This window comes from Lissotriton helveticus, chromosome 2_2, assembly GCF_964261635.1.
Source record: "Lissotriton helveticus chromosome 2_2, aLisHel1.1, whole genome shotgun sequence".
Classification (NCBI taxonomy): Eukaryota; Metazoa; Chordata; class Amphibia; order Caudata; family Salamandridae; genus Lissotriton; species Lissotriton helveticus.
The window spans coordinates 462542522-462568008 of record NC_136060.1 but is presented as its reverse complement, the minus strand read 5'-3'; the positions used below and the strand labels follow the sequence as shown (position 1 = coordinate 462568008).

The 25487-nt window shown below is 42.1% G+C and overlaps 1 protein-coding gene across 1 annotated transcript in view; it reads left to right on the top strand.

The window, feature by feature from the left end:
* The window catches only part of LZTS3 (leucine zipper tumor suppressor family member 3), a 165202-nt gene extending 159104 nt beyond the window's left edge, over window positions 1-6098 (top strand). Inside the window, exon 5 of the mRNA XM_078678710.1 lies at window positions 1876-6098. Coding sequence (XP_078534836.1) covers window positions 1876-2580 — 705 coding nt within the window. The 3' untranslated portion in view covers window positions 2581-6098. The remainder of the gene's footprint in view (window positions 1-1875) is intronic.
* Window positions 6099-25487: the final 19389 nt, after the last annotated feature.

The following is a 25487-nucleotide window of genomic DNA, read 5'->3' as shown; positions in this document are numbered from 1 at the left end:
ACCCTGAGACGCCAAAGAACCACCCGCCAGGAGGAGAAAACTCCTGATCTGGTGGGCAGTTCATACTTGGGTTTGGCGGTGCAGAGTGGGGATGTCCCGCTCTCGCACTGACAAACTCATAATAAGCCCCATAGGCCTAGATGTAGGTAAATGTGATTTACCGATTCATAAATTCCGAATTTTACAAATTCTGTATGTATCGGTAAATTAAATGTAGGTAGAAATTCGGTAAAAAATACCGAATCGGTATGATTCGGTATTTACCGATTCGGTAATTACCGAATCGGTATTTGCCATTGATTCCTATGAGCCTTGAAGCCCATAGGATTCAATAGCAAATACCGATTCGGTAATGACCAAATCGGTAAAATTACCGATTTTACAAGGGGGACAGGGTGTCACTTTGACACCCTGTTGCACCCCTGTTACTGGCTTGTGTGCCATGTGGCACACAGACATGCCCTTAGGGCATGTCTGTGTGCCACATGGCACAGGTGTACATGCGCAGATGTGCATGTACACTGGAATTCGTTATTTACCATGTAATAGTATTACATGGTAAATAATGAATCGGTAATGGCCTGTGGCACTGTTTTCAGTGCCACCTACATCTGTATTTACCGATTCGGTATTTTACAGAATCGGTAAATTTACCAAATCGGTAAATATACCGATTCTGTAAGTTAAATGCCACCTACATGTCAATTCCCAAATACCGGTCGGTAACGGCACAAATCGGCCGTTACCGACCGGTAATTGGCGACCTACATCGGGCCCATAGTCTTTTTCGACTTAGTCATATGTCTTGCAAGATCATCAGGAGTAGGTAAGCGTGTCCCACACATTATGACTATCAAGTATTCTCTTAACCTTTCGCTGACACACTGTGTGAACACAACACAGTATACTACCATCAGACAACCTTTTCATATTTTTCATGCTACATCCCTCCTTCTTTTCTCAGAGGAAATGTGGATGTGTTTCTACAAGGAGCATTTAATCTCTATGTAGGCAACTAACCCATCTCATTGAACAGCAAGTAAAGAGACCCTCTTACATTAGTCCTGTAAATACCTGATCTCCTTATATATATAGGTTCATGTTATATACAAACATATCTGTATACTTTGTCTTGAATCACTCTCCCTTCAACTGCATGCCTTGCTTCTCTCATTCAACAATCTTCTGCCATTTCCACTTTATTATGTGCTCATTGCATAACTTCCAGCACTCATCCTTCTTGTAAAGCAGGCTTATCTCTCATCCTTTGTGTTTAAAATCCCTCCTCGCTCTCTTGAATCCTGACCACAACCACCATCCTCTATTGCCTTGCCATGTGACTTAAGGTGAAGTTTTTTAGATAGGTTACTTCTATATTATAAGTGCATGAGTTCTTACATTTTGTAGCATGTAGCTACATAAGTCACATCAGAGAGAAGATGACTTTTTTAAATTAATTGTTTTTATATTTATGGTATGTATACATATACATACAGTGTACAGGGATATCTTCATATGGGTAACCATCCTGTGCGGTACAAGGTAAATGGTACATGTTAAATATTTTCGGATGGCGCCCCTTTGCTGGTTATACAGTAGTGGTAGGCTGGGAATAGTGTAATCTTGAATGAAAGACCTGGACAACATACTCCTGAAATGCAGGTTAGGGTTTAGCATTAGCTATGTCAAAAATCAATTGACTGAAGTTTGAAAACATCAGTAAAATGTGATATCTGTGAGACTTGAATGAAAGGCTTCTTCATATTTTCATCTAGAATTGACAAACCTCTTCAATATGCTTTGATGTCATTGAACATGAGTTATTCTGGTAAAAAGGCCTATCTGTTTATGTTTTTTTTTTCTTTTTTGATTTAGGTTTGCCAAAAGGCTGGTGAGATCTCCTTACTCAAGCAGCAGCTGAAGGACTCCCAGGCAGACGTCACTCAGAAACTGAATGACATAGTTGGTTTGAGGTCACAACTAAAAGAGGCCAAAGCCTTCCTAAGGGAGAAAGAAGAACAGATAGCCTCACTGAAGGACACATGCAGCACCAAAAGCGTCAGTCTGGAGATCTGCGAGACCGAGCTGCAGAGGAAAACGAATGAGGCGCAGCACATGCACGAGCAGTTGAACCAGTGCGAACTTGAACTCTCCGGACTGAAACAGGCGCTTTCTAGTTTGGGCCATGGCCAATACAGCGCCGACCTCACTGAAAAGTTGAGGGACACTCTATCCTGTGAGAGTGACGAGGCGAAAATGAAGCGCCAAAATGAGGATGGTGTTGGTGTGCTGAAGCAAGACTTCGAGCGACTCCAGGTTGAGCTCAAGATGGAGCGTCAACAGAGAGATCAACAAATTGTGGACTTCGAGGAGGAGCGCCGTACCTGGCAGGAGGAGAAAGAGAAAGTTATACAGTACCAGAAGCAGCTTCAGCTGAACTATGTGGAGATGTACCAGAAGAACCAGGTTCTGGAGCATAAGATGAATGAAATGGCGACCAAGGCGTCGTCGCCGCAATCGGAAGACAAGAAATCGTGGACTCCGTCGAGGCTAGAGCGAATCGAATCGACTGAGATCTAACAAGGACTTGATTCAGAAAATGTATTTATTACTGTGCATGTGCTAACTACTTTAGCCAGTGCTCTTCCTAAGCATAATATGCTGTTATCGCTGAAGGTCTGAACCTGCTTGCACCCCAGACCCTTACTTTGTTGGCTATTTAACTGTGATATAATTGATGTACAGTATGTTATATCGCAGGTACGTCTTTTTTTCTAGTTCCGCTGATTACGGCCCATCAGCACTTTAAATCCGATGTGACTGTTAAATATCCTTTTCATTGGGATCTACAGAAAGATTAAGTAAATATTGGTATATTTGGCATTTAGCCATATTGGCTAATTAGATGGGGCTTTGATATGACAGCTGACTTGGAATATACATTGTGTATACGTCAGCGTCTTGGATTCGAGAGACAGGTGATTGTCATACGCAATGATATAATCCCAAATGTGTGTTTTGTTTACTAATTAAAGAAATGAAGAAAACTTGCTCAGAGGATGATTAGCGAGAGAAGAAGCTAAACAATTATGTTTTGTTATTGAAATGAAGCATGAACCTACAAACCTATGTTACTCTTGAACATCTGGACTGCTGTGTTATTTGTATGGCACAGAACATGCTGCTTGCTGAACATGTGTTAAAGTGTAAGTACTGTATTTTCCTATTCCATGTGAGCCACAGGCACACGTGCAAAGTGGTCTCATTGCTGACTGTTAAACTGCTCGATGAATTCCTTGATTTTTAGGTTGCCAATTGAATCATCCACTTATGTGAGTTGTTGAACACAATGCATAAAATCTCATAAAATTAAGAAAAAGTGGGCCTGATTCACAAAGGTAAATGTACACTTTTGTGTAGATATACTATTTCTTTTTAGTTATCCACAAAGTACGAGTCTCATTATATTAATAGTAATTTTACAACTGTTGAGGGATATCTTTTTATGTGCTGAGTCTCCACACTCATACAATTCCTATTACTACCGTTTTCTGACCTTAACTCTGGCAAGAAACGCGACTGGGAGACTGATGTAGAAGCTGACCATGGAACTTGTTCGTAATGCATAGTGACACATATCATAGTGTTCACCAGCTATAGTGTACTGGAAGTTGCTATCGAGAAACCGCAGTTGTACTTATAAAGTTGTTACTGAGACACAGAGACCTATATGTGCCATCTGAAGATCGCCTTACTGGGTATACTCTTCATTTATAATATCTGCCCTGAGGAAGCCCAACTTGGGCGAAACGCATTGGCTGTGTTCATCTTTTTCAAGATACTGTATGAAGATTGAAATAAAATCATCTTATGAACATCTATGAAGGACTATTATTCGTTCATGAACACATACAAATACTGTGTCTAGTACTTTCTTTGCACAGTTTGCATTTTTGTTGCCTCTCTATTCCTTCTTAATTCCTATTAGTAAAATTAAACTTGTAGGGGCAAATTATCAAGAACAGGCGATAAAATTATCGCCGCTTTATTGGCAGGAAACTACTGCTAAAGTAGCGGCAGTTTCCTGCCGATAAAGCGGCGATAATTTTATCGCCTGTTCTTAATAATATGCCCCGTAGTTTGTGAATACCAGAAAAATAGTAAACTCACACGAAAGTGTAAGGTTACCTTTGTGAATCAGGTCCTGTATGTAAGCATACCAGGAGGTTGACTATGTATGATGCATGTATTGTTTTTGCAGTAGTTGTCATTGCTATTAAGTTATCAATTTCTTTCTCAGCGAAAAAGCCCCTGTAGTTATGCCCGAGAGTCCACAGCACATGCAGTATAAAAGTGCTGGTTTGCCCACGTAAAAATGCTGTGTTCGAAATAGCAGATATATTTGCTTACCCAGACAGCAGCTATGCAAGTCTTGGAGGTAGGGCTAGATTTTAGGGTAACAAATGGAACCATCCTAATAGGCAAACTGCATGCCGTGGTGTACTTAAATACATAATGTTAATGACAACTTTGATAATTAATTCAAAGCAGATGCACTGACATAGATGGATTTTCTCTACAGATTCCTCTGACAAATTTGAAAATATTTCAAGAAAATATAAAGGTTTGCAAAATGTGATTATAAATTTGAATAATTTCATAAAACCCAAATATTTAACAATTGTAATGGCAAGTAGAAGATGGATACAGCACTTTACTAGTCAAATTCCTAAGTTAACCCCTTCGGTGCTCGTGACGAGACCAGCTCGTCATGAGTCACGATGTAGCTGTGCTTATGACGAACTGGTCTCGTCATAACGGCGCTGCTCCGCCCATGTGCGGTTAATTCCCTGCCTGTTCGGGCGAATTAATCAGTGGGCGGGGTCGTGACGAGACCAGGCCGTCATGAGCACAGCTCCACCGTGACTCATGACGACCTGGTTTCGTCCCGAGCACCGCGGCGCCGCGCTCACCCCCCCTTTAACCCCACCGCACCGTGGGGGAATTACCCCCGCATCGAAGGGGTTAAAATGGCTGCTCTGCTTAGACAGTTGTGCATGTATCCTAATGTTCTCATATTGCTGAAGGGATCCGCTAGAGTGTTCATCAAGCAAGAAAAGGAGTCAGTGTGAGCATTGTTGGATAAAAAGAGGCCCGTATGCGGAAATTTAGAATTCAGGAGATCATGTCGAAATTCTTATAGCAATGGCAACTACTGTGTATTGAAAAGAAGCTTTTATCTGCACCAAAGGGGGAGTGTTATGTAACTGGCCATGCAGTATCGGCCACCACAGCAAGTTCTGCCCTTTGCTATGGTCTTTGGTCTGGTTTTCAGGGCTTGATTCCACAGAGATGCTTGTTAGCTTACTCGGAGGGGCTGCAATAAGAAAAATGGAAGGTTGCGGGGGTCTTCTTGTGCCTCTTCGCAAATTATTAATCCAGGATATCATTTTACATTTGAGAACTGTGTGTCGGATAAGGTGTGTTCATTAAAAGGCTGGCCTGTTAAGAGATGTTACTTTTTTACGATTGTGTATTTTGCTGCTTGGAAACCTTCTCTTGTTGTCAATGTGTCTGAGTTAAGAACTTATTGAATTTTTTGCAGGTGTGATTTACAGACACATGAAATTGTGTGTGACTATACTCACAGAGATGCACATTGCCACTTTCCCATCTTTGTCTAATTTCAGGTTATCTAGTGTATGAAGAACATCAAAATTGTTACTTATCCCAAAAGAACATGAAGCATTATAGGGTTAAAAAAAATCTGAGATAATTTAACATTTGTGTAGTGCTTATCTACCTTCCTAGGAACAGAAATATATTATTTATGCTGCTAAGTTCTACAGATACAAGTGTACTTGGATGTAAATAACAGTCAAGTTCTGTATATATTATTAAAAGAATATGTGTCTTGTATGAAGTCAGTAGTCACAGTCTGCAGTTGGTGCAGACAGTACTTTCACAATTTGTGTTCTCTATTGATGCCATTTAAAAAATCTTTAAAGGGTCACTGGAGCATTGCTTTTCAGAGACTCTGATTATCAGAATATTTTGACATAAATCTATAATGTAAAAATAAAACTTTAAGAACGCAGGCTCTGTGTGGCCCAGATTTGTCCCATCCTTCTCGAGCTTGGCATGGCTCCAAAATAACACTGCATGTTTTTTTATTTAATTGTATATGACTCAGATGTTTGTTTTTATCTTGAATAGCAGGCAGAGCCAAATGAATAGGGTTAAAGTTTGTGTTTGTACAGGGTCTAAACTATGAAAATTGTGAGGATTTGTAAAAACAGTATTAGATGGAAAACTGTAAGGGCCAGATTCACAAAGGTAAACTTAGCCTGAATTCTAAGTTTAGACCTGAAGTCTAATATTAGATCTGAAGTCTAAGTTTAGAACTGAAGTCTAACCGTAGACCTAAAGTGTACCTTTAGACTTCAGGTCTCAACTTAGACTTCAGCTCTAAACTTAAACTTCAGGTCTAAACTTAGATTTCAGGTCTAAACTTAGATTTCAGGTCTAAACTTAGATTTCAGGTCTAAACTTAGACTTCAGGTCTAAATTTAGACTTCAGGTCTAAACTTAGATTTCCGGTCTAAACTTAGACTTTAGGTCTAAACTTAGACTTTAGGTCTAAACTTAGACTTCGGGTCTAAACTTAGACTTCAGGTCTAAACTTAGACTTCGGGTCTAAACTTAGACTTCGGGTCTAAACTTAGACTTCGGGTCTAAATTTAGACTTCAGGTCTACACTTAGACTTCAGGTCTAAACTTAGACTTTAGGTCTAAACTTAGACTTCGGGTCTAAACTTAGACTTCAGGTCTAAACTTAGACTTCGGGTCTAAACTTAGATTTCAGGTCTAAACTTATGCTTTGGGTCAAAGTTTACCTTTGTGAATAAGGCCCTATGTATTTACAGTTAAACGGAGGCTAGGTCCCTATTCAATAGACAGTACTTTGGACAATCAATATGTAGGGAAAAACTATTCACCATAAGGCATGCAACAAAGGATGTTATCACCAGCTGTAACAAAGATAACCAGATTCAATGGTAACAAACACTTGAGTAGGATACAAGTGATTCTCATATGGTGCCAAGGTGTTACTTATGTGAAAAGTACCACATACCAAATTAAACAGTAGGACACGTCTATACAATATAGTCCTACAATATGCCTGGAATATTTCCTGTAAGAAAGTAGCACAAGACAATAAAACAGGGATGTGATAGCAACCCCTAAAAAAATCTCAAGGCAGATAAAGTCTGAAATCAACAGGAAACCACTAAAACTGTATATATGAGAAAATGTGCCCATCATTTGGGAAGCTATTTCTTAGGAGGCACAAGCTTGTAACATTGTTCTATTTAAGATGCATTTTGTTCATTGGATCATTTGTTAAGCCTGTACACTGAGCCATTTCTAAGCAAAGTCACATGTCGGTATGCCTGCAGTAAAATGGCCAGGTTGTGAAATTGACGAGCCTCTCTCGACAAGTTGATCATGTTGATCACGTGTTAGGGGCAGATGGGTGGGATGGAAGATACTGGGTTGTGTGCCATTGAACAGATAAAGGATGATTACTTTCCCAGATGTAGGACTGATCCCCAGCCCTTCTGGCCTTTCACCCAACATATCACTGTTTAAAGGGATCCTACCGTTCACTTTTGACGCTCACTGGATAAGGTCGATCAGTGAGCTAAGTCATATTTTACTGTACTAATTTTCAACCCTAATCCTTTATGGGTTCCGGAGTGGCGTGCTACTCACCAGAAAAGCGATTCAACACTCATCAGGGGTAACAAGTGCTATATGAATGCAAACCTTTCTTCCCCTTTTCACCCTCCGCTATCCTTCTCACTCCAAATAACTGACTAATATCCACCACTGAAATTACTTTCATATTTCACCATATTAATTCACCACTAATCCTTTACGGGCTTCCTGAATAGCATGTAAAACAGCAGAGCTCTCGCAACCACAAAACAGTGTGAAACATAAAACAAAAGTGACAATAAAGTAGCAGAAAGCAGCAGATCTCTATGTTCGTGTTCTTTTTCAAAAGGATGTTTAATTGGATCCACAATCAGCCGACACGTGTTTCATCGTGTTGAAGTGGAGTCAACACGACTCTTCAGGGCTGATAAAATAAAGTAAACATATGTATAGTACATTTCACTGTAACACATCTGGTACACTTGTCAGTGATAAAGACGTGCACGGAAGTGTAAGTGACGGATCTTTACGTGCCTAGTGGCCGTTTAGTGATTTGCGTACCATGCACATCCACACTCGCAACCTAGTGACGGTGGTAAAGTGCGTGGGTAGCAGTTGCACCATTAATATCTGTACTATACATATGTTTACTTAATTTTATCAGCCCTGAAGAGTCGTGTTGACTCCACTTCAACACGATGAAACACGTGTCGTCTGATTGTGGATCCAATTAAACATCCTTTTGAAAAAGAACACGAACATAGAGATCTGCTGCTTTCTGCTACTTTATTGTCACTTTTGTTTTATGTTTCACACTGTTTTGTGGTTGCGAGAGCTCTGCTGTTTTACAGTTTTGGTAATCTTTTGATTGTCTTGGAACGGTTTTAGGGTCATTCCGTTCGCTCTTAACGCACCACGCATCAGAACTTATCTCCATACAGGTTGTAACGTATACTATAGGTAGAGCGCCATCATCTGCAACTTCTCCAAACCCTATTAGCTGTTTTTTTGTTATTTATTCAGATTGGTCGCCTCCACGTTACTTGTACTTGATCATTGTCACTTTATAGTTTTCCCTATACTGTTTTGTGGTTGCGAGAGCTCTGCTGTTTTACAGTTTTAGTAATCTTTTGATTGTCTTGGAACGGTTTTAGGGTCATTCCGTTCGCTCTTAACGCACCACGCATAATAACTTATCTCCATACAGGTTGTAACGTATACTATAGGTAGAGCGCCATCATCTGCAACTTCTCCAAACCCTATTAGCTGTTTTTCCTGAATAGCATGCTTCAACACTCCATCAGGGGTAAAAAGCACTATATAAATACAAACCTTTTTTCCTCCTCTATCCTTCTGCTATCATTCCAAATCCAAATAACTGACTAACCTATCCACCACTTAAAATGTACTTGCATGTTTCACTATACTAATTCAACACTAATCCGCTATGGGTCCCGGAGTAGCCTGCTACTCGCCGAAAAAGTGCTTTGACGCCTCGTCAGGGGTAGTAGGCGCTATATAAATGCAAATACAATACAATACAGTATAGTGGCTGGTAACATAGCTGAGTGAATTGCATTTTTAAAGCTGAGAATATGTGCAAACTACAGGGCACAGGTTTGAATCATGGCAATGGAGATTCAGCCATGCTCCCTTCCGAGGTTGATAAATGAAGTTCTGCACGCTTTTATCTGCAGTGGTACAAAATGTCTAAAGGTGTGTGCAAGTAAAATATATATAATGCAACCAAGTTACTAAAGTTTAAAAAAAAAAGTTAGGATAAACAGTCATTTCTATAAATCATTGTTAGTGTCATCCTATTTGTGCGTCCAATGACTGATTGGAAATTGGCAGTAAAATCTCCAATGGATCTGGTTTATAATTTCCTGCAGTATTGAGATTTCCCATTGAAAATCCACATAATTTTGTGCATTTGGTGCTAACAGCTGCAGTATAAAATTAAGAAACAGGTAAATACCCTTTTGAGTAAAAAGGGTGGGGTGTGTGTGTGTGGATTTGGTCTCCTTTTGCCTGCTTCTCCTCCAATGTTGAACATCTTAGATAAATATGACAGCTCTTACATACAACGCATGTGGGAAGTCTTCTTCTACCTCCATCCTCGATTGAGGTGTTCTGTTGAAGCGAGGCATTCGCGATACCAGGGCCTTGGTCGCTGTGCAGTCGAAGCAGAATTGAAGATGACCTTGATCCATTCTTGCTGATGACACTGACACAATGTTGCAAAACCATCCCAGGATCAGGCGGGACATTGCATACCGCCATCTTGGAAGGACTTGACAAGTGTATTGCTTGACTCGCGTAAGCCTGAGAAGATGGCCATCGCTTTTTACGTCAGCTCCCAAATAAGTAACTGTTATAACCCGCAGCAGGACAAGTGTATGCCAAGCCAGCTAAGTAAGTGTTGGTGCAGTAATTAAAATGCATCAGTAACTATAGCAACGCCATACTTGTGCGGTGTTGCTGAAAGCCGATGATTAAATGCTGAATTGAAGGCTCAGCAGTTCTTTGATTCCTAATTCTAAGTAAAATATTTGAAAATCCTTTTTTCAGAGCCAGAGACTGTGGTGTCTCTGGGCCCGATGTAGGTGGCCTAAATACCGGTCGGTAAGGGTGAAATTGGGTACATTTCACCACTACCGACCGGTATTTAGGCATTCATGATGTAGGGAAGGATTTGGTATTAAAGAATCGGTAAATACCGATTCCTTAATACTGATTCCTAATTGGCCTTGGGCCAGATGTATCAAAGGGTTTTGCCCATTCTGCGTCTATGGGGAAATGTGTTGATACATATGGCCCCTTGCATTTAAGGAATCGGTAATACCGATTCCTTAAATGCAATGTAAAAAGCACTTTTAAGAGTGCTTTTGGGCCTTAGGAATTCGTTAATTACCGAATTCCTTTAAAGAAGCACATTTTTGCTTTTTTTAAAGTGCCATGTGGCACACATCCATGCCCTCAGGGCATGCATGTGTGCCACATGTGCACACATGCACATTTCAGGGGAGCAACAGGGTGTCCTTTGGACACCCCTGCACCCTTGAAATACCTCCCGGTATTACCGATTCGGTAATACTGAATCGGTAATACCGAATGTCTTCACATTCATTCCTATGGGCCTCCAGGCCCATAGGAATGAATGAATAGGTATTCCTTATTACCGAATCGGTAATACCGAATCAGTAATAAGGAATATTAACGATTCGATATTTTTTACCGAATATTTACCTACATCACAAATACCGAATTCTTAATACCGAATCGGTAAAATTCAGTATTAAGAATTCGGTATTTGGCAATTACCTACAGATGGCCCTATATTTATTATTACAAATTGTCTCTTGGTCGCAATCAGACAACTAACAGTGATGGCAACTTTATTTATTTGGCTGTGACTATTTTTTACTTTTGTTAGATCATGAATTTCCATTAGATTTGAATAACTTGGGAAAACTTTATATAACGTTACTAGTGGGGTTGCGATGCTCACCCGTGCACAGCCGCAAGTATCAAGGGGACTACCAATGGAATAAGTAATTTGGCAGGAAGAGTTTAGCATTTGGCCAAGTCCTGGAAGTTACAAATTACTAAGATCAGTGGAAGTTTTCACAGTTGAGACCTTGTCTTGTTGGGGAGAGTGTAAAAGAACTATAGAATACCAAAAGGCTGGGCATATTTAATATGGTGTCAGATGAACATTATGGAAGGAAAAATAAATATCCCTATGTAGAGGGACCTGTTTTACTCATGGAAAAAAGATGAGAAAACAGTTGATAAAAAATGTTGCCACATGCTTAAAAAATATTTCTGATGATTAAATCAGAAGCAAAAAAATACTAATGGGAACCAAGAACAAAAAGGTACAAGAAAGGTTGTGGGTGGACCCTTACTTTATTGAATACCACCTTCAGCATGGGCAGAGATATTACATGTGTTGGTAGTTTGTGCAGGAAGTTAAAAACCACTGGCAGGTCTCGTGGAATGACAGGGTATAGAATAAATTGAGCTGGGTACGTGTGGGAAGACATGTATTTTCATGGTAATATCACTGTTAATTGTGAGCAATTCACTGGGCAAGCCTTTTCTGGAGTGGGTAGGTGAAGGATGTAATGTGGTTGTAGGTTTGGATGCTTCCAAAGGGGATGGCTGTGATAGAAGAATGTATGGACAAAATCTAGAAGGTTAAATGGAGAATCGAATGTGATCGAAGGTGAAGCCGACGACTGCATTACAGAGAGTTTTTCTCAACTAGTAGAGGTGTAGAAGTTTAGCGTTCTACAGGGACGCCAAAAGATGGAGACACGTTGCTGGTAGTTGTAGTAGTAGAAGTTGTGTTGAGTAGGTAGTTGTTTTAGGGTTTCTTGACTGTCTTGTTTGAGAATCCTTTGACTGTATGTGTGTTGGGTATTAAGAAATGAGGTGTGTGCTAAACTCCTTTGAGTTGCTTGTGGAATGGAAGCTTGGATTGGTGACAGCTGAGAGTTAGTTTTGTGCTGTAATGTCCTTTTCCCTGTTGTTCCTGTTGTATAATATAGTCTTATAGTCTTATAGCCTGCCGTAGCGGGCTATTAAAGGCTGCTCCAGCATTTAACAAGGGAGCGGGACTTTAATAGCTGGTATAGCCCAGCTACAAAGGGCTATAAGGCTATTAGAACATTGTGCCACTAGAGGGCAGAATGGTCTAACAAATAAAACAAAGGCCTCTCCGAGCCCGAGGGGGTTTAAATCCCCTCGGGCTCCGAGAGGCCTTTGTGAAAACATTGGAATGTTGCTTTGCGGGCCTTTTCCAGCCCGTAGAAGCACGGAGCACTACATTGTCTTCAATGAAGTGCTCCACATTCCAATGTTCTAATGATAAATATTGCTGTTCTTGCATACCACTTGTGTAGTATCTCATCTTCTTCATACATCTCCTGAGACTTCAAACAGAAAGCCCTGGCCTCTATTTTTTTCTTTCTTGTATCTTTTTGTCTCCAGCCGGATGATGTTGTGGCTCCTGGTGTAGTGTTTTCAGCAGAGGTGGTTAGTTTCTTGGAAAGTAAGTCTAATGTCATTTGTTAATGACATTGAATGTGTGATGTAGCTGGGTATGAAAATCACTCTGGCCTGAAGTGGAGTCTATGTTATTCTGTCAGACTGGGGCGATGTAGTTAATTTTCTTCAAGACCAGATGAGGCATTCTCAGGTTTGTAGGATATCTTGAGGAGTGCCAGCATGGTGTGGGAGGTACACTATTGCCTCTATGCAGGTGTGAGTGGAAAGGTCTCACTTTTTTCATTATGGAGAGCTGGTGCCATGTGTTTCGTTTGGTTTTCTTGGTAATGTGTACTTTAAAGGTGCAGCCTGCATTAACGCCTTAACCGTGGCGTTTTTTCTGCCGCGGTGCGGGCGTTCTAAAAGGTGAGCGGGGCTTCATCGGCCGTTGGCTGACGGCAGCACTGGGGAGGGAGTGCTCCCGTCGGTCAACGCCCAACGGGAGCACGGAAGGGGTTAAGGATGAATCCAAGTGATTTTGAAAATTGAGGGATGAAAGTTGTCAGCCCATGGAGTCACTGTGGGGTCCTGGGTTCAACAGATGCAAGTACAGACCTTACACACTGTCAAAATGGCAGAAGGCAGCAGGTCAGCTCAACTGGGCAGCAGTCCTTCAGAGCAGCAGCCCAGCAGAGAAGCAGTCCTCTCAGCAGAGTTTGCAGGTCCAGAAGTGTCCTGAAGAGTTGGCGTCTGAGGTCCAATGTTTATACCTGGTGCCCACTTTATAGTGGAGGAAGCTTCCAGAGGTTTCCACATCCCCTCCCTGAGGTATCAAGCATCCCTTTCCTCCCTGTCCTGGTCCCCGCTTGTGTGAGGTTACAATGACTAGTGGTAAACCCTTTGTGAGAGTGCCCAGACAGAGCCTTTGGGATGTGTGTGTGTGGTAGTAGATAGTTTCTCCCCCTCAGCAACTCGGAGTGGTGTATTCGGCCAACACCTATCTACCCTTTGTTAATGGTAATCTTAATTGCGATTTGTAGAACGCTTAATAGCGGCGGGTCTCTAAGCACTGAGAGAGAATAGCCACAGTCCCCACGGGTGAATGTTAACCCTTGATCGGTCTGCGTTATGCCCAGGCCTCAGAGACGAGGAGGGTTTTCAGTTTCTTCCTGAAAGGGAAAAGGGCTTTTTCGAACAGAGGAGGCCCAACAGCATATTCCAAAGTTGCGGGATTACGACAGAAAAGGCTCGCCCTCCTTTAGTTGTGTAGTTAAACCGTGGGCAGGCTAGCTGGCCACCCATGGATGACCCACTGTTTGGGAGCAATACACAAAGACCAACTGCCAGCTGCACTTAGTCATGTCATTCAGGAACAGGCTGCAGACACCAAATGGTTAGGACTAGAGAATGACAACTTTCTAAAAGTGGAATTTTCAGAATGGTGACTAAAAATCCAACTTTACCATTAAATAGGGCTTTTAATTACAATTCTTTAGACACAGAACTCGACCTGTTTACCTGTTCTCAATTGGAAGTTACAGCTTATTAAATGTAGTAAGGTAACTCCAATGTTATGGTATGAGAAACGTAGGCGACACATTAGTAAAAAACGAATGTAATAGTTTTGCTACTAGGACATGTAACGCTTAAAAGTACATCTCCTACTTTTTAAACCCATCTGCACCCTGCCTTCTGGGCTGCTCATGGTCTATGCTTGGAGTGACTTATATGTATTAAAAAAAGGTGAGGGCCTGGCAAAAGGTTTATTTTGCCAGGTCGAAATGAACACCTGGGGGGGGGGAGATGGCGGCCGGACTTTAAGCCGGTCGGGAGCTCCTTGCCTCGCTCTCCTGGTGAGGGATGAAGATGCGGCAGGATGAAGGCGCTGGGACCGAATTTGCGAGTTTGTGGTGGCGGCTAGAGGGAATCTGATTTGGTCGTGTTTGCTTTAACGAGGAGTCTGTGGCTGAGTCCGAGGTCAACTTCGTTTCAGAATTTTTTTTTGCGGTGACCCTTGCTGCGCCCTGTGGCGGCCTCTGTAGCTGGGGCAGAGTGGAGAAAAAAAAAACCTTGTGAACTGAATCCTACCTGCCAGTCCGGACACACGATATGGTGTCGGAAGCTAGGGGTCTGGACCGGGTTGTTGCAGCGGCCCCCGTAAGCCTCGCATTTTGGTTGAAAAAACGAGGCGAGAGATCCGAGGGTTCCGCTGTTGCAGCAGCAGTCCTACGTTCCGCTCACGAACCTGCCGGTGGGAGGCGGCTTCTGACGCCCAGCGCAGCTGTAGAAGGGCGGTGAGTCGGGTTTCGTTTTTACTTCGGGGGAAAGCAGGGGAGGCAACGCGGAACAGTCCTGTCCTAGGCTTGAGTGGAATCAGAGGCAAATCCGGAGTGTTTGAAGCACTCGAGGAGCTTGGAGTGTTTGGAGCGTTTGAACTGCTGGATAAACTTCGAGCTATACCTAGTATAGATATCGGAGTAAAACAGGACCTAGACTTTAATCGTTTTTCAAGGGCTTCCCCAGACAGAGAATTTAACCCTGTACTCTCGCTTATAGATTTGTTGGCAACACAGGCAACACAGGAGCCTCTGCTTTTCTTGGAACAAGGGAATAATTTTGCAAAGTGGTTGCTATTAGCAAAGGTGGAGGGGACAGGTCTGACTTCTGAAAAGGCAGCATATCCATTATTTTATTGTGTGGACGACGTGGGTCCCGCAGGGGAGGTGTCTTTAAATCAAAAGAAGGGGTTACACTTAGAGCAAAGTTTACCCGGAAAAGGGAAGGGAGAGTCCCAGGAACCCCAGAAAGAAGTCCAATGAAGCGCTACCGGAGAATTACCAGAGAATTACCCCAAAAGTAAGAAAGGCACACCTTTGGGCAGTCCCGAAAATAAAGGAAAGTCCTCCTATTGCCTTAGGAATAGGCAATTCCTTAAAACAAATCTTCCGTTAACTACAAAACAGCCAGTAGTTCCCAGGATTACCAGAAGAATTACTCGCAAATCCTTAAAGCCTCTAGTGCAGTGGTTCCCAATCTTTTTTGACCATTGGCTCCCTTGACCTAATTGGCAGTGGGCCGTGGCTCCCCACCATTTATTTAACGGCGCACAGGGGTGCCGCAGCGCACACTTTGAGAACCACCGCAGTAGACCTTTGTACTCTCTACCATTCCTATGTGACTCTAGGGGCCTCATTAGGATGACGGGCGGACTCTGCCCGCCCGTCATCCCATCGTAAATTGGTACCGCCCGTCATAAGGGCAGGGGTCCCGGGGTTGCCATTAGGATGTGCCCGCCACTGCGGGCACATCCTTTATCTTTAGCATTGTGGCGGGCGGTGCACTCTGCACTGCCCGCCACAATGCTAAAAATGTTTAAACGCATTTGCAACACCAACGATCACCAACTTTCATCCCCAGTTGCGCTCCATGTTCCTAGTCTTAGTCACAGGGCCGAACTGCCCTTTTGGTGCCCATGCTCCACCAGCCTTATTTGCTTATTCATCAGTACATACGAAAATTCCATATTCCTGGAAGTGTAAAACTGGCTCTGAGAAACCTATTGCTAACCTCCAAGGAGTTGACCACCGGAATTCCTATGCCCCAGAACTACTGGTTAAATGTTTTAAACTGGTTTCTTCCACTGAGGTCTACTCCACCTAAGGCTTTTACATGCTTATGTCAGATCACCATAACCACAATCATGGGCCTCTGCAGCTACAACCAGCGGCTTGCAGAGCTCTACAAAAACCACAAATAAATACCTGCATAAATACATGCATAGCTGTAAATTCAGCTTTAGGGAAACAATCTGATTGATTCGAATCTGTCATGCTTCATGCTGTCTCATGTCATCAAATCTGTCTTCCTTGACGTAAAATCTAAGGGGAAGGAAAGTCTTTATTATCTAGAACCTCTGGGGAACTCTCAAAATCTTGGCTCAAATGATTCATCCCAAAGGTTTAGAGGCCTGGATTGGGCTCAGATGCTTCCCTTTTGATCACAGTCAACAGGATATAATCAAGTAATTTTATAGGCATTGAATAACGAAATTAAATGTTACAGTGTCACAATTTTAGGTCTGAGGTCCGAATATGAGACAGATAAAGCAGTAGTTATACACATATTACCCATGTACTCTTGCTTGATGTCACCGATTGCTGGTGCTCACTGGTGTTTCAGTGAATTGGGGCTTTTTAAATAGGCCTATTAGCACAATTTGGTCTCAAGTGATCCACTTGTCAATGGAAAATGTTCACTGCCACTGAATGTGCCTTGGCCTGGTGTGTACCAAAAATGTCCTTTTCCTAGTGCTCATGAAAAATGAATCTGTACAAGAATCAGATTCACGCTCACGCACAGATGGACCATTGCAAACTGTTCTTGGGCAAACCCTGTTTTTCATGGAAGTCTGAGAGCATTTATTTCCAGTGTGTTGGACGTTGTGTAGTGCCCTTGCTGAGTTCGGAAAGATCGATCATCTCCTGGTGTGTACTCTTTTCTATTTTTCTCCTGTTGGTGATGATGTTCTAGTTCAGGAAGTGAGTCATCCAAAGCTACCCATGCAGAAGTGCAAAGCACAGGACCAATGTAAGATAGCCACGTGACATGGTACTCGATCAGTACCCATCGACTGTAGTCTTGTTTATCAGGTGATATTATGCTGTGTTATATGCCATGCATACCTGAAATGCATCATTCGTTTATGCGAACCGCAGCACCATGCCCTTTAAGATGCAGTGCAGGGTCGAACAGAACAGAGGGCTTCACTGTCCGACGCAACGTTTAAGAGCTCTTCTCCCAATGTGCCACCTTCCAAAAAGTGATAGGGTGATACATTTTGCTGTAAGTACGGCATTACAGCATGGGATGGTTTCCCTTAACAACAGTATGGTGTCTTTGCTCTACTACTGAAGGAAAGCCGTTGGTATCACTCCAAAATCATCATGAAGCAATAATGCACTCTGACCGTGTTTGTGAGCAAAAGTGCATTTGGAAAGCAGGGAAGGTTAGATGTGTGTCTTGTGTAACTGCTTGTGCTTCAGGATCAGGGGTGTGACAGGAAGCAATAAATACGCTTCACAATGCAGCATAATACGCAAGAGCTCGAATTCACAAAATGACGTGCCACGCATGTACACAACAGTAGTCTACATCATTTTAGATCCTATTCATCACGGAGGCGGGGGAACGAAAGTGACACATTCTTAGTGTGATTTTCACACTTTCTTTCCCACATCGTGCGCGGCGCCCCTGGCTCCTGATAACGGCGCACCAGGGCGCCGCGGCGCACAGTTTGGGAACCACAGCTCTAGTGAATAAAGGTAGTAATAAAAAGGTTCAACTGGGGGATAACTCAGAGACTAGGGAAGAGGGAAATGCCATAAAAATAAAAATCACTCCATCACTAAGGTCGTTCATTAAGGTACAAAATCGGGGTTGTAGTAGGGAAAAGTGCATGGATCAAGGAGAGGCAATACCATCCAGTAATGAAATGGTTGATTACCTGGATACTGATAAAATTGACGCTATAGTTGACGCAGCGGATGAAACAACTGTGGGTGTAGAGGGGGGAGGGACTGAAGTAGAGGTCGGTCTCAGTCAGGCACCTGCTCTCCTTTAAAGTCAGTCCCCTACTCCGGAGCTTAGTCCAACTCGAAGCCTAGCACCTAGGCCAGAAGCACCTATGCCAGGAAAGACCCCGCTTCATAGCTTGGTACAGAGTCCTGCTGAAAATACATCAAAAAATCTTACTAAGGTTGTTCCCAGTAGCCAAGTTAGTGATTCGGAACCCCCCAAGATAAACCTCGAAGCACCACAGATATTCTGTTAGAAAAGATGATGGAAGAGATCAGGTCAAGGTTTGAAATTTCGGAAGGTAATCAAAACAAGATACAGGAGAGAGTCGAGATGCTGGACGTCAAGCTGAACGCTCTGGGGGAGAGAGTTAAAGCAGTGGAAGATGTGGTGGAAGAGCTAAATAAAAAAGTTGAAACAACTCAGAAGGAAATCAGATCTTTGAAAGTCAAAGATAAAAACATTGAGGAGAAGCTGGAAGCCTTAGAAAATCAATCTCGAAGGTGTAACCTCAGACTGCTTAATGTTCCTGAAGGGCGAGAAGGTTCGGAAGTAAAAAACTTTGTGGTCTCCCTACTGGAGAAGTATTTCCCATGGAGTAAAACTCAGGGTCTTGGAGATGATATCCAACGGGTACATCGAGACCCCTTTGGTAAATCAAAAGAAAGAAAGAAACCAAGAAAAATCTTAATAAACTTTAAGACCTACACACTTAAAGAAAGATTACTGAGTGAAGCATTGAAAGTGGGGGAACTCAGCAAGGATGATTGGTCCTTTAAAATCCGATCAGACATCGCTAAAGCAACCCAGGATAGGCAGTGGGAGCTAGGTCAGCTGATGCCGGAATTAAAAACGTTAGGCGCAACTGTCCAGATGAAATTTCCGGCTTCCCTCAGAATAATGTGGAGGAACAAAATGTATAATATCAGAGACCCCAAAGAAGTGGAAACATTTATTGGTCAAATGCGCGACCAGATAAAAATTCAGTCAATGACCCAAACATAAACACACAATTTATTCGTATGAAAAAAAAGAGTCGCAGCGCACTTCAAGTGGAATTGGATAGAGGCAGGGAGCTCAAACAGGGCCAGAAATAGAGCCCAAGGGAGGATCAGGGAGGCTTCCCCAAGGAGGGTGGGTGTATCTTCCCACTTTGATTTTGTTTCTTTTCATAACCATTATTCTGGTTCTAATGTATATTTTCAAAAAAAAGGAAAGAAGGGAAAAAAAGCGGTGAAAATGCATGGGGGATGGGAGCAAGATAGGGAAAAGAAAAAAAAAATGTCCTCTTCAAGCCATCAGATACAAAAAGAAGGAGAAATTCAGGGGTTGGCAAAACAGAAGAAAGAAATGATCCAGAAAATGAAACATGTAAAGATAGCTACCTGGAATGTAAATGGGCTACGTACCAAGAGTAGGCGGAGGAGGATTTTTGAATACTTAAAATCAATTGATAGTGAAATAATAATACTACAAGAAACTCATCTATTAAAGAAAGAATGGGAAGAAATAGTGAAAAACTTGAGTTGTGTTGACTCGTACATATGTACCAATCAAGAATGCGTTGTAAAAGGGGTTGCTATTTTATTCAAGAAATCTCCGAAGGTGAGGATAGAATCTGCAGAAGTAGATCCCAAAGGAAGGTGGGTAATAGCTAACATTAGACTACTCAATCAAACTTTTTCTGTAGTGGGTTATTATGGTCCAAACTTTGACGATCCGTCCCCCCTTTAATCACTATATACCCATTTGATCTCAATACCAGACCCCCTCATTATAGGAGGAGATTTTAATATTATACCAGACCCTAAAGTTGACCGATACCCGAGGGGAAAACAAGTCAATCTCCCAAAAATGAGAGAATGGTTGCGAATTTACAAAAAGGACCTGAGTCTAATAGATATCTGGAAAAAGAAGGGGGATAATCAAGAGAAATTTTCTTTTAAGAATAAGAAACTAGGGATACAGTCCAGAATAGATTTCTTTTTAATAGATCAGGGATTACTAGAAAAGACTCTAAAAGTGGCCCATCTCCCTGCTCATCTTTCAGACCACTCAGCGGTACAAATGACAATCCTATTGAAAGATATAACGAAACCTTTGAGGTGGACGATGGATCGCACAATTCTGTTGAATTCCGAGATTGTTAATCAACTCACGCAGGAGACGAAAAACTTTTTTGAAATCAACAAAGAGGGAGCCCCAACCCATATAGTTTGGGACACATATAAAGCGGTGATTAGGGGTACGATCCTTAGTCTAGCATCTCATAAATCTAGAGGACTTAAAAGGGAAATTCAAAGAATAGAAGATAGCATCTCATTAATAGACCAACAAATTTCCACAGATCCGAGGTAGAGAGATCAGAGCAAAAGAATAAGGTCTCAGAAATGTTGGAAGATAGAATTAAGGAGAGGTGGGAATGCAGTAAGTTGGCCCATTACGAATATGGGGAGGGTTGTGGAAAATGATTGGCTTGGAAGACAAGAACAGATAGGTCTAGAAATAAAATCGCCTTTATAGACCCACGTAACCAATCACATAATGGAGCAGAGGAAGATGTTATAAAGCAAGCATTTATGGCCTTTTTTGGGGATCTTTACTCTGAGGATTTTAACCCATCTATAGATGAGATTAATAATTTTTTAGATGCTCAAAATACCCCAAAGTTAACCCAAGAGGAGAAAGGCAAGCTTAATGCAGAAATCACTACTGAAGAAGTAGAGGGAATCATAAAAAATTTAAAAAGAGGTAAGGCGGCAGGTCCGGACGCCATCCCAAATGAGTTTTATTTTAAACTGAAAGATATCCTTGTGATCCCTCTCACTACTCTCTTTAATAGAATTTTTCTTGAAAACTGCATCCTTCCAGATTCCTGGAATGATGCAACTATCTCCATGCTCCTAAAACCAGGTAAAAATCCCAAGAAATGCGAGTCCTATCGTCCTATATCCATTTTAAATTGTGACTATAAAATCTTCACCCAAATAATGGTGAGAAGGCTTGGCCGAATAGTCGGTTCTCTAATTAACTCTAACCAAAAAGGTTTCGTGGCAGGAAGAAATCTGCAAGATTTAACCCATGAGCTCATTGGAGCAATAGATATAGCCATTTGTGAGAAGCTACCTCTATCTATAATTACGATCGACGCAGCAAAAGCTTTTGATAGAGTTAATTGGCCCTATCTGAGTGAGGTCCTAAAAAAATTCGATCTAGGAACTAATATATTGAAGATGGTAGAAAATATCTATAATGCTCCAAAGGCCAGAATTTTAATCAATGGGGAGTTAACAGATCATATTCTGATAAAGAGAGGTACTCGCCAGGGATGCCCTCTATTCCCGTTGTTATTCAATTTTTATATTGAACCAGCAGCCGAATGTCTTAGGAACCATCCTTCTATCATCCCTTTCTCATACCAAGGCTGGCATAAAAAAGTAGCTCTATATGCGGACGACCTCATGATTTTTACCTGTCAACTCAAAGAGGCCCTTGAAACAACGGAGGAGACTTTAATCAATTTTGAGAAAATCTCTGGTTACCAAATAAACAAGTCTATAACAGAGACCATGACTTGGAATGAGGTATTCTTGAGCCCCTACAATAAGGTAGAAATTAGATACCTGGGCATCGACCTAATTAAAGATCTTGATAAGGTTCCCCAGGTCAACATCCATAGAGTTCAGGGGGGAGTTAAAAGACTATTGAAAGTATGGAGTGGCTTACCGCTGTCTATCTTGGGTAAATCAAATATCCTTAAAATGTCGGTTTTGCCGAAATTTACGTTTATTTTTGGCGCCATACCGTTAGAGTTTAATAGGGAGTCTATAAAGAAAATCCAGGGAGAGTTATCAAGCTTTATTTGGTCATCAAAAAAACCTAGAATTGCTTGGAGCAAAATAGGGAGAAGGAAAAACCAGGGTGGATTAGCCACCCCAGATATTTTAGAATACTGCAGAGCATTCCAGTTTAAAAATAATAGAATCATGTTAGGCTCATATGAAGACTACCCACTGTACCTACAGAAAATGAAAAACAACACCAGTCATTTTCTTTTTAAATTCGGTCTCCCGAAATTTTTCAAAAAAGTAAAGTTGAAGACTTTAAGGGCAGCGGCTAAATTGTGGTACTGCATTAGGTCTATGGTGAATATCCCCCTTTACAGTGACAAAGCTCCAATTTGGGACTCGCCTTGTACTCCTGATTGCCTTAAAGACTCTCTGACAATCCCCCTAAAATCAGCAGAAATAGCAGTATGGGGGCAATTATTATATCAGAATAAAATCTTGGAGTGGGAAATACTAAACGAAATCACGAACTTTTCTCTATAGCTAAGTTCAAATATTATCAACTTCTAAGTTTGGACAAAGTCAATCAAGGAAGCTAAAACAGGCAATGCAGCTCTGGAAGGTAAAATGCTGGAGAAACCTTTCAAGAAAGAAGTATCATTCTGGTATTGGGCCCTCATAGCATCAGGGGAGTAGGAATTTCGGATACCGGAGAGAATCTGGGGGAAAGACCCGCCGACGCTGGATACAAACCTATGGCAAGTATCAATGAGCAAATGCTGGTCTGCGGCATTAAGAGGAAATCATTTATATACCACCCATAGAGCTTATTGGACGCTGGAAAAACTATCAAAATTCAGTGGATCCACGGTGTAATGCTGCCCGAAATGTGGATTACCAAAGGCCAATGACCTGCATATGTTCTGGCAGTGCCCCCATCTCGACGGTTTCTGGAAGGCGGTGGGTAAGATCTTAGAAGAGGTTTTGGGAAAACAGCTAACCGTGAGTATGGATTTCGTTTTTTTTTTGGGGGTGACGGGGTTTTCATCAGCAGATAAGCTGATAAAACGGGAAGAAAATTTGGTGTTCCTCTTGATTCTATTAGCCAGGAGAGAGGTATGTGTAAAATGGATCACACCAGTAGCTCCGTTACCTGAGGAGTGGCTTTCTTCAGTGCCTAAAATCTACAATTTAGATAAAAAGAAGATGCCATTGTCTAAAAAATATAGGTTCTGGGAGTTGTGGGAAAACCATCATCTGGGTTTATAATGAGGGAATGTTTGATAATGTATCATGTTCCTCCTCCTTTCTTCTTTTGTACTCATGTCCTATGATTAACATTTACTAAGGTCGAAGGCCAAATGGAGTAGCCATAATGGCTAGCTCAACCCACTCCGAAGAGTAACCTTCCAGAATAGTAATTGGAAGTAAAGGGTCCCCTGTTGTTCCCGGATGGTTCTCACACGCTGGGTTTGGTACAATACACAGTCGGAGGGAAAAATGGGAGACCCTGATAACTCCTTACTATAAATGTTGCACAATGAGGACAAAAAAAAAGAAAAAAATGAACACCTGGCAGAATAAACACACACAGGCTGCAATGGTAGGCCCGAGATATGTTTAAAGGGCTACTTTAGTTCCAGGCACAATCTGTGCTGCAAGTCCACTAGTATCATTTAATTTATAGGCCCTGGGTAGGGTAGTACCAATTTTCTAGGGACTTACAAGTAATTTAAAGAGGCCTATTGGGTGTAAGCTAATTTTACCATGTTTTGAGGAAGGTGCACAAGCACTTTAGCACTGGATAGGTGTGGTAAAGTGTGCTAAAAGTCCTAAAAGCAAACAAAAACAGGTTCAGGAAACAGGAAGGTGAAGGCAAAAAGTTTGGGAATGACCCTGCAGAAAGGGCCAGGTCCAACACTGTCCCCAATTACTCTAGACTTAAACACAATCAGATATAAGCATATAGTTTGATCCCCCATGCTAATAATGCACCGGAAGCCGGCATACGCCTCTGCCTATATGCTTTTTTTGTGAATGGGTGCCAGGACGACTGATTGACTTGAGGTCGGAACCTATCCTCTGCAATAAGAGCATTAAACATTAACATTAAAAAATAAACACCTGGGTAAAAGTCACAAACTTAGACTTAGAAAATACAGCCGCGGCCCGTGCAGGTGAGAGCGGTGGGGCCAGGTGGGGGACAGACGACTAGGGAAGATTATATATTTATTTAATTTTCTCTCGTCATCGTCTGTCGAAATTCCCCTCCCCTACCTGGCCCTACCACTCTTACCACCATGGGCTGTGGCTGACTACGGGAGCAATTACATCCGGGCCTGATGCTTCTTTCTTTGTCATACTGAGTATAGCTCTTTCCGCCTAAGCGGCGAGAATCAATATAGCCCCTTTTTCACCTACACAAATCTTCCTGTTCACTGCAGGTATGCTATTATCAGATTATGAGCTGGTATATAGCAGCTTCAAATGACCTACCCATTCGTTTGGACCAGTAGGGAAAACAAACCTAGGCGTACAGTTATTCATATCGGAGATAATTCTTCAAAATATCCTCATGTCTTTTATCTCAGTTGCCTCTATTAGCTCCAGCCACAACTTATGTTTAAAATTCCCTTTTTTTCTTTTGCTCAAGTTTTTCTACACTTTTTCAGTGAATTTCTAAGGTTTTTTCAACCTAAGACAAAATCTTTCAACCTTCCTCATGTATATATAACATCAAATTAAACTTTGTTGCAGCTGAAATGTCACTTCGTGTAGCAAACAGAGGTGCAGAGTAATTAATGCATCTGAGATCCTTTTTTTTTAACAACTGGGCACTCTAGGTCAAACCAGCTATTATTTTGTTGTTTAATCTTCAGAGCTTCCCATCCTGACTGGAAGTGACCACAACAATTTCATCTGTTCCAGCATCGTTAAGAAGGAACAATAATTCCAAAGCTTGTGTTGCCAATATTTCCGGCTAATAGAACACTATTAAAATGGAATACCATACTACTAAGGAGGTCCACTTCTTTCCAATATTTATCAATATTCCTGCTTGTCATTGGACAGCACCAATTCACAAGCATACATGAAGAGGAACCCTCAGGGCCGGACTGGCCGTTGCGGGCACCGGGCAATCCCCCGGTGCGCTGCAAGTGTGGGGGCTGGTTTTGGGCCCCTAAGGGCTGTTTTTGTTACAGGGCTGTTTTTGCAGCATAGCTGCAAAGTCGGTCCTGTAACACAATCGGCCGAAAACCGGCCCCGGTAAAGAGCTCGGTCGCACCCCCAACCTACACCTGGGGGCCAGCCGAGCACTTTGCCAGGGCCGGTTTTGGTTCCCAGTCCGGCCCTGGGAACCCTCTCCCAGGCCACCAGCTGTGGTCTGTGCAGGTAACAGCGGTGCGG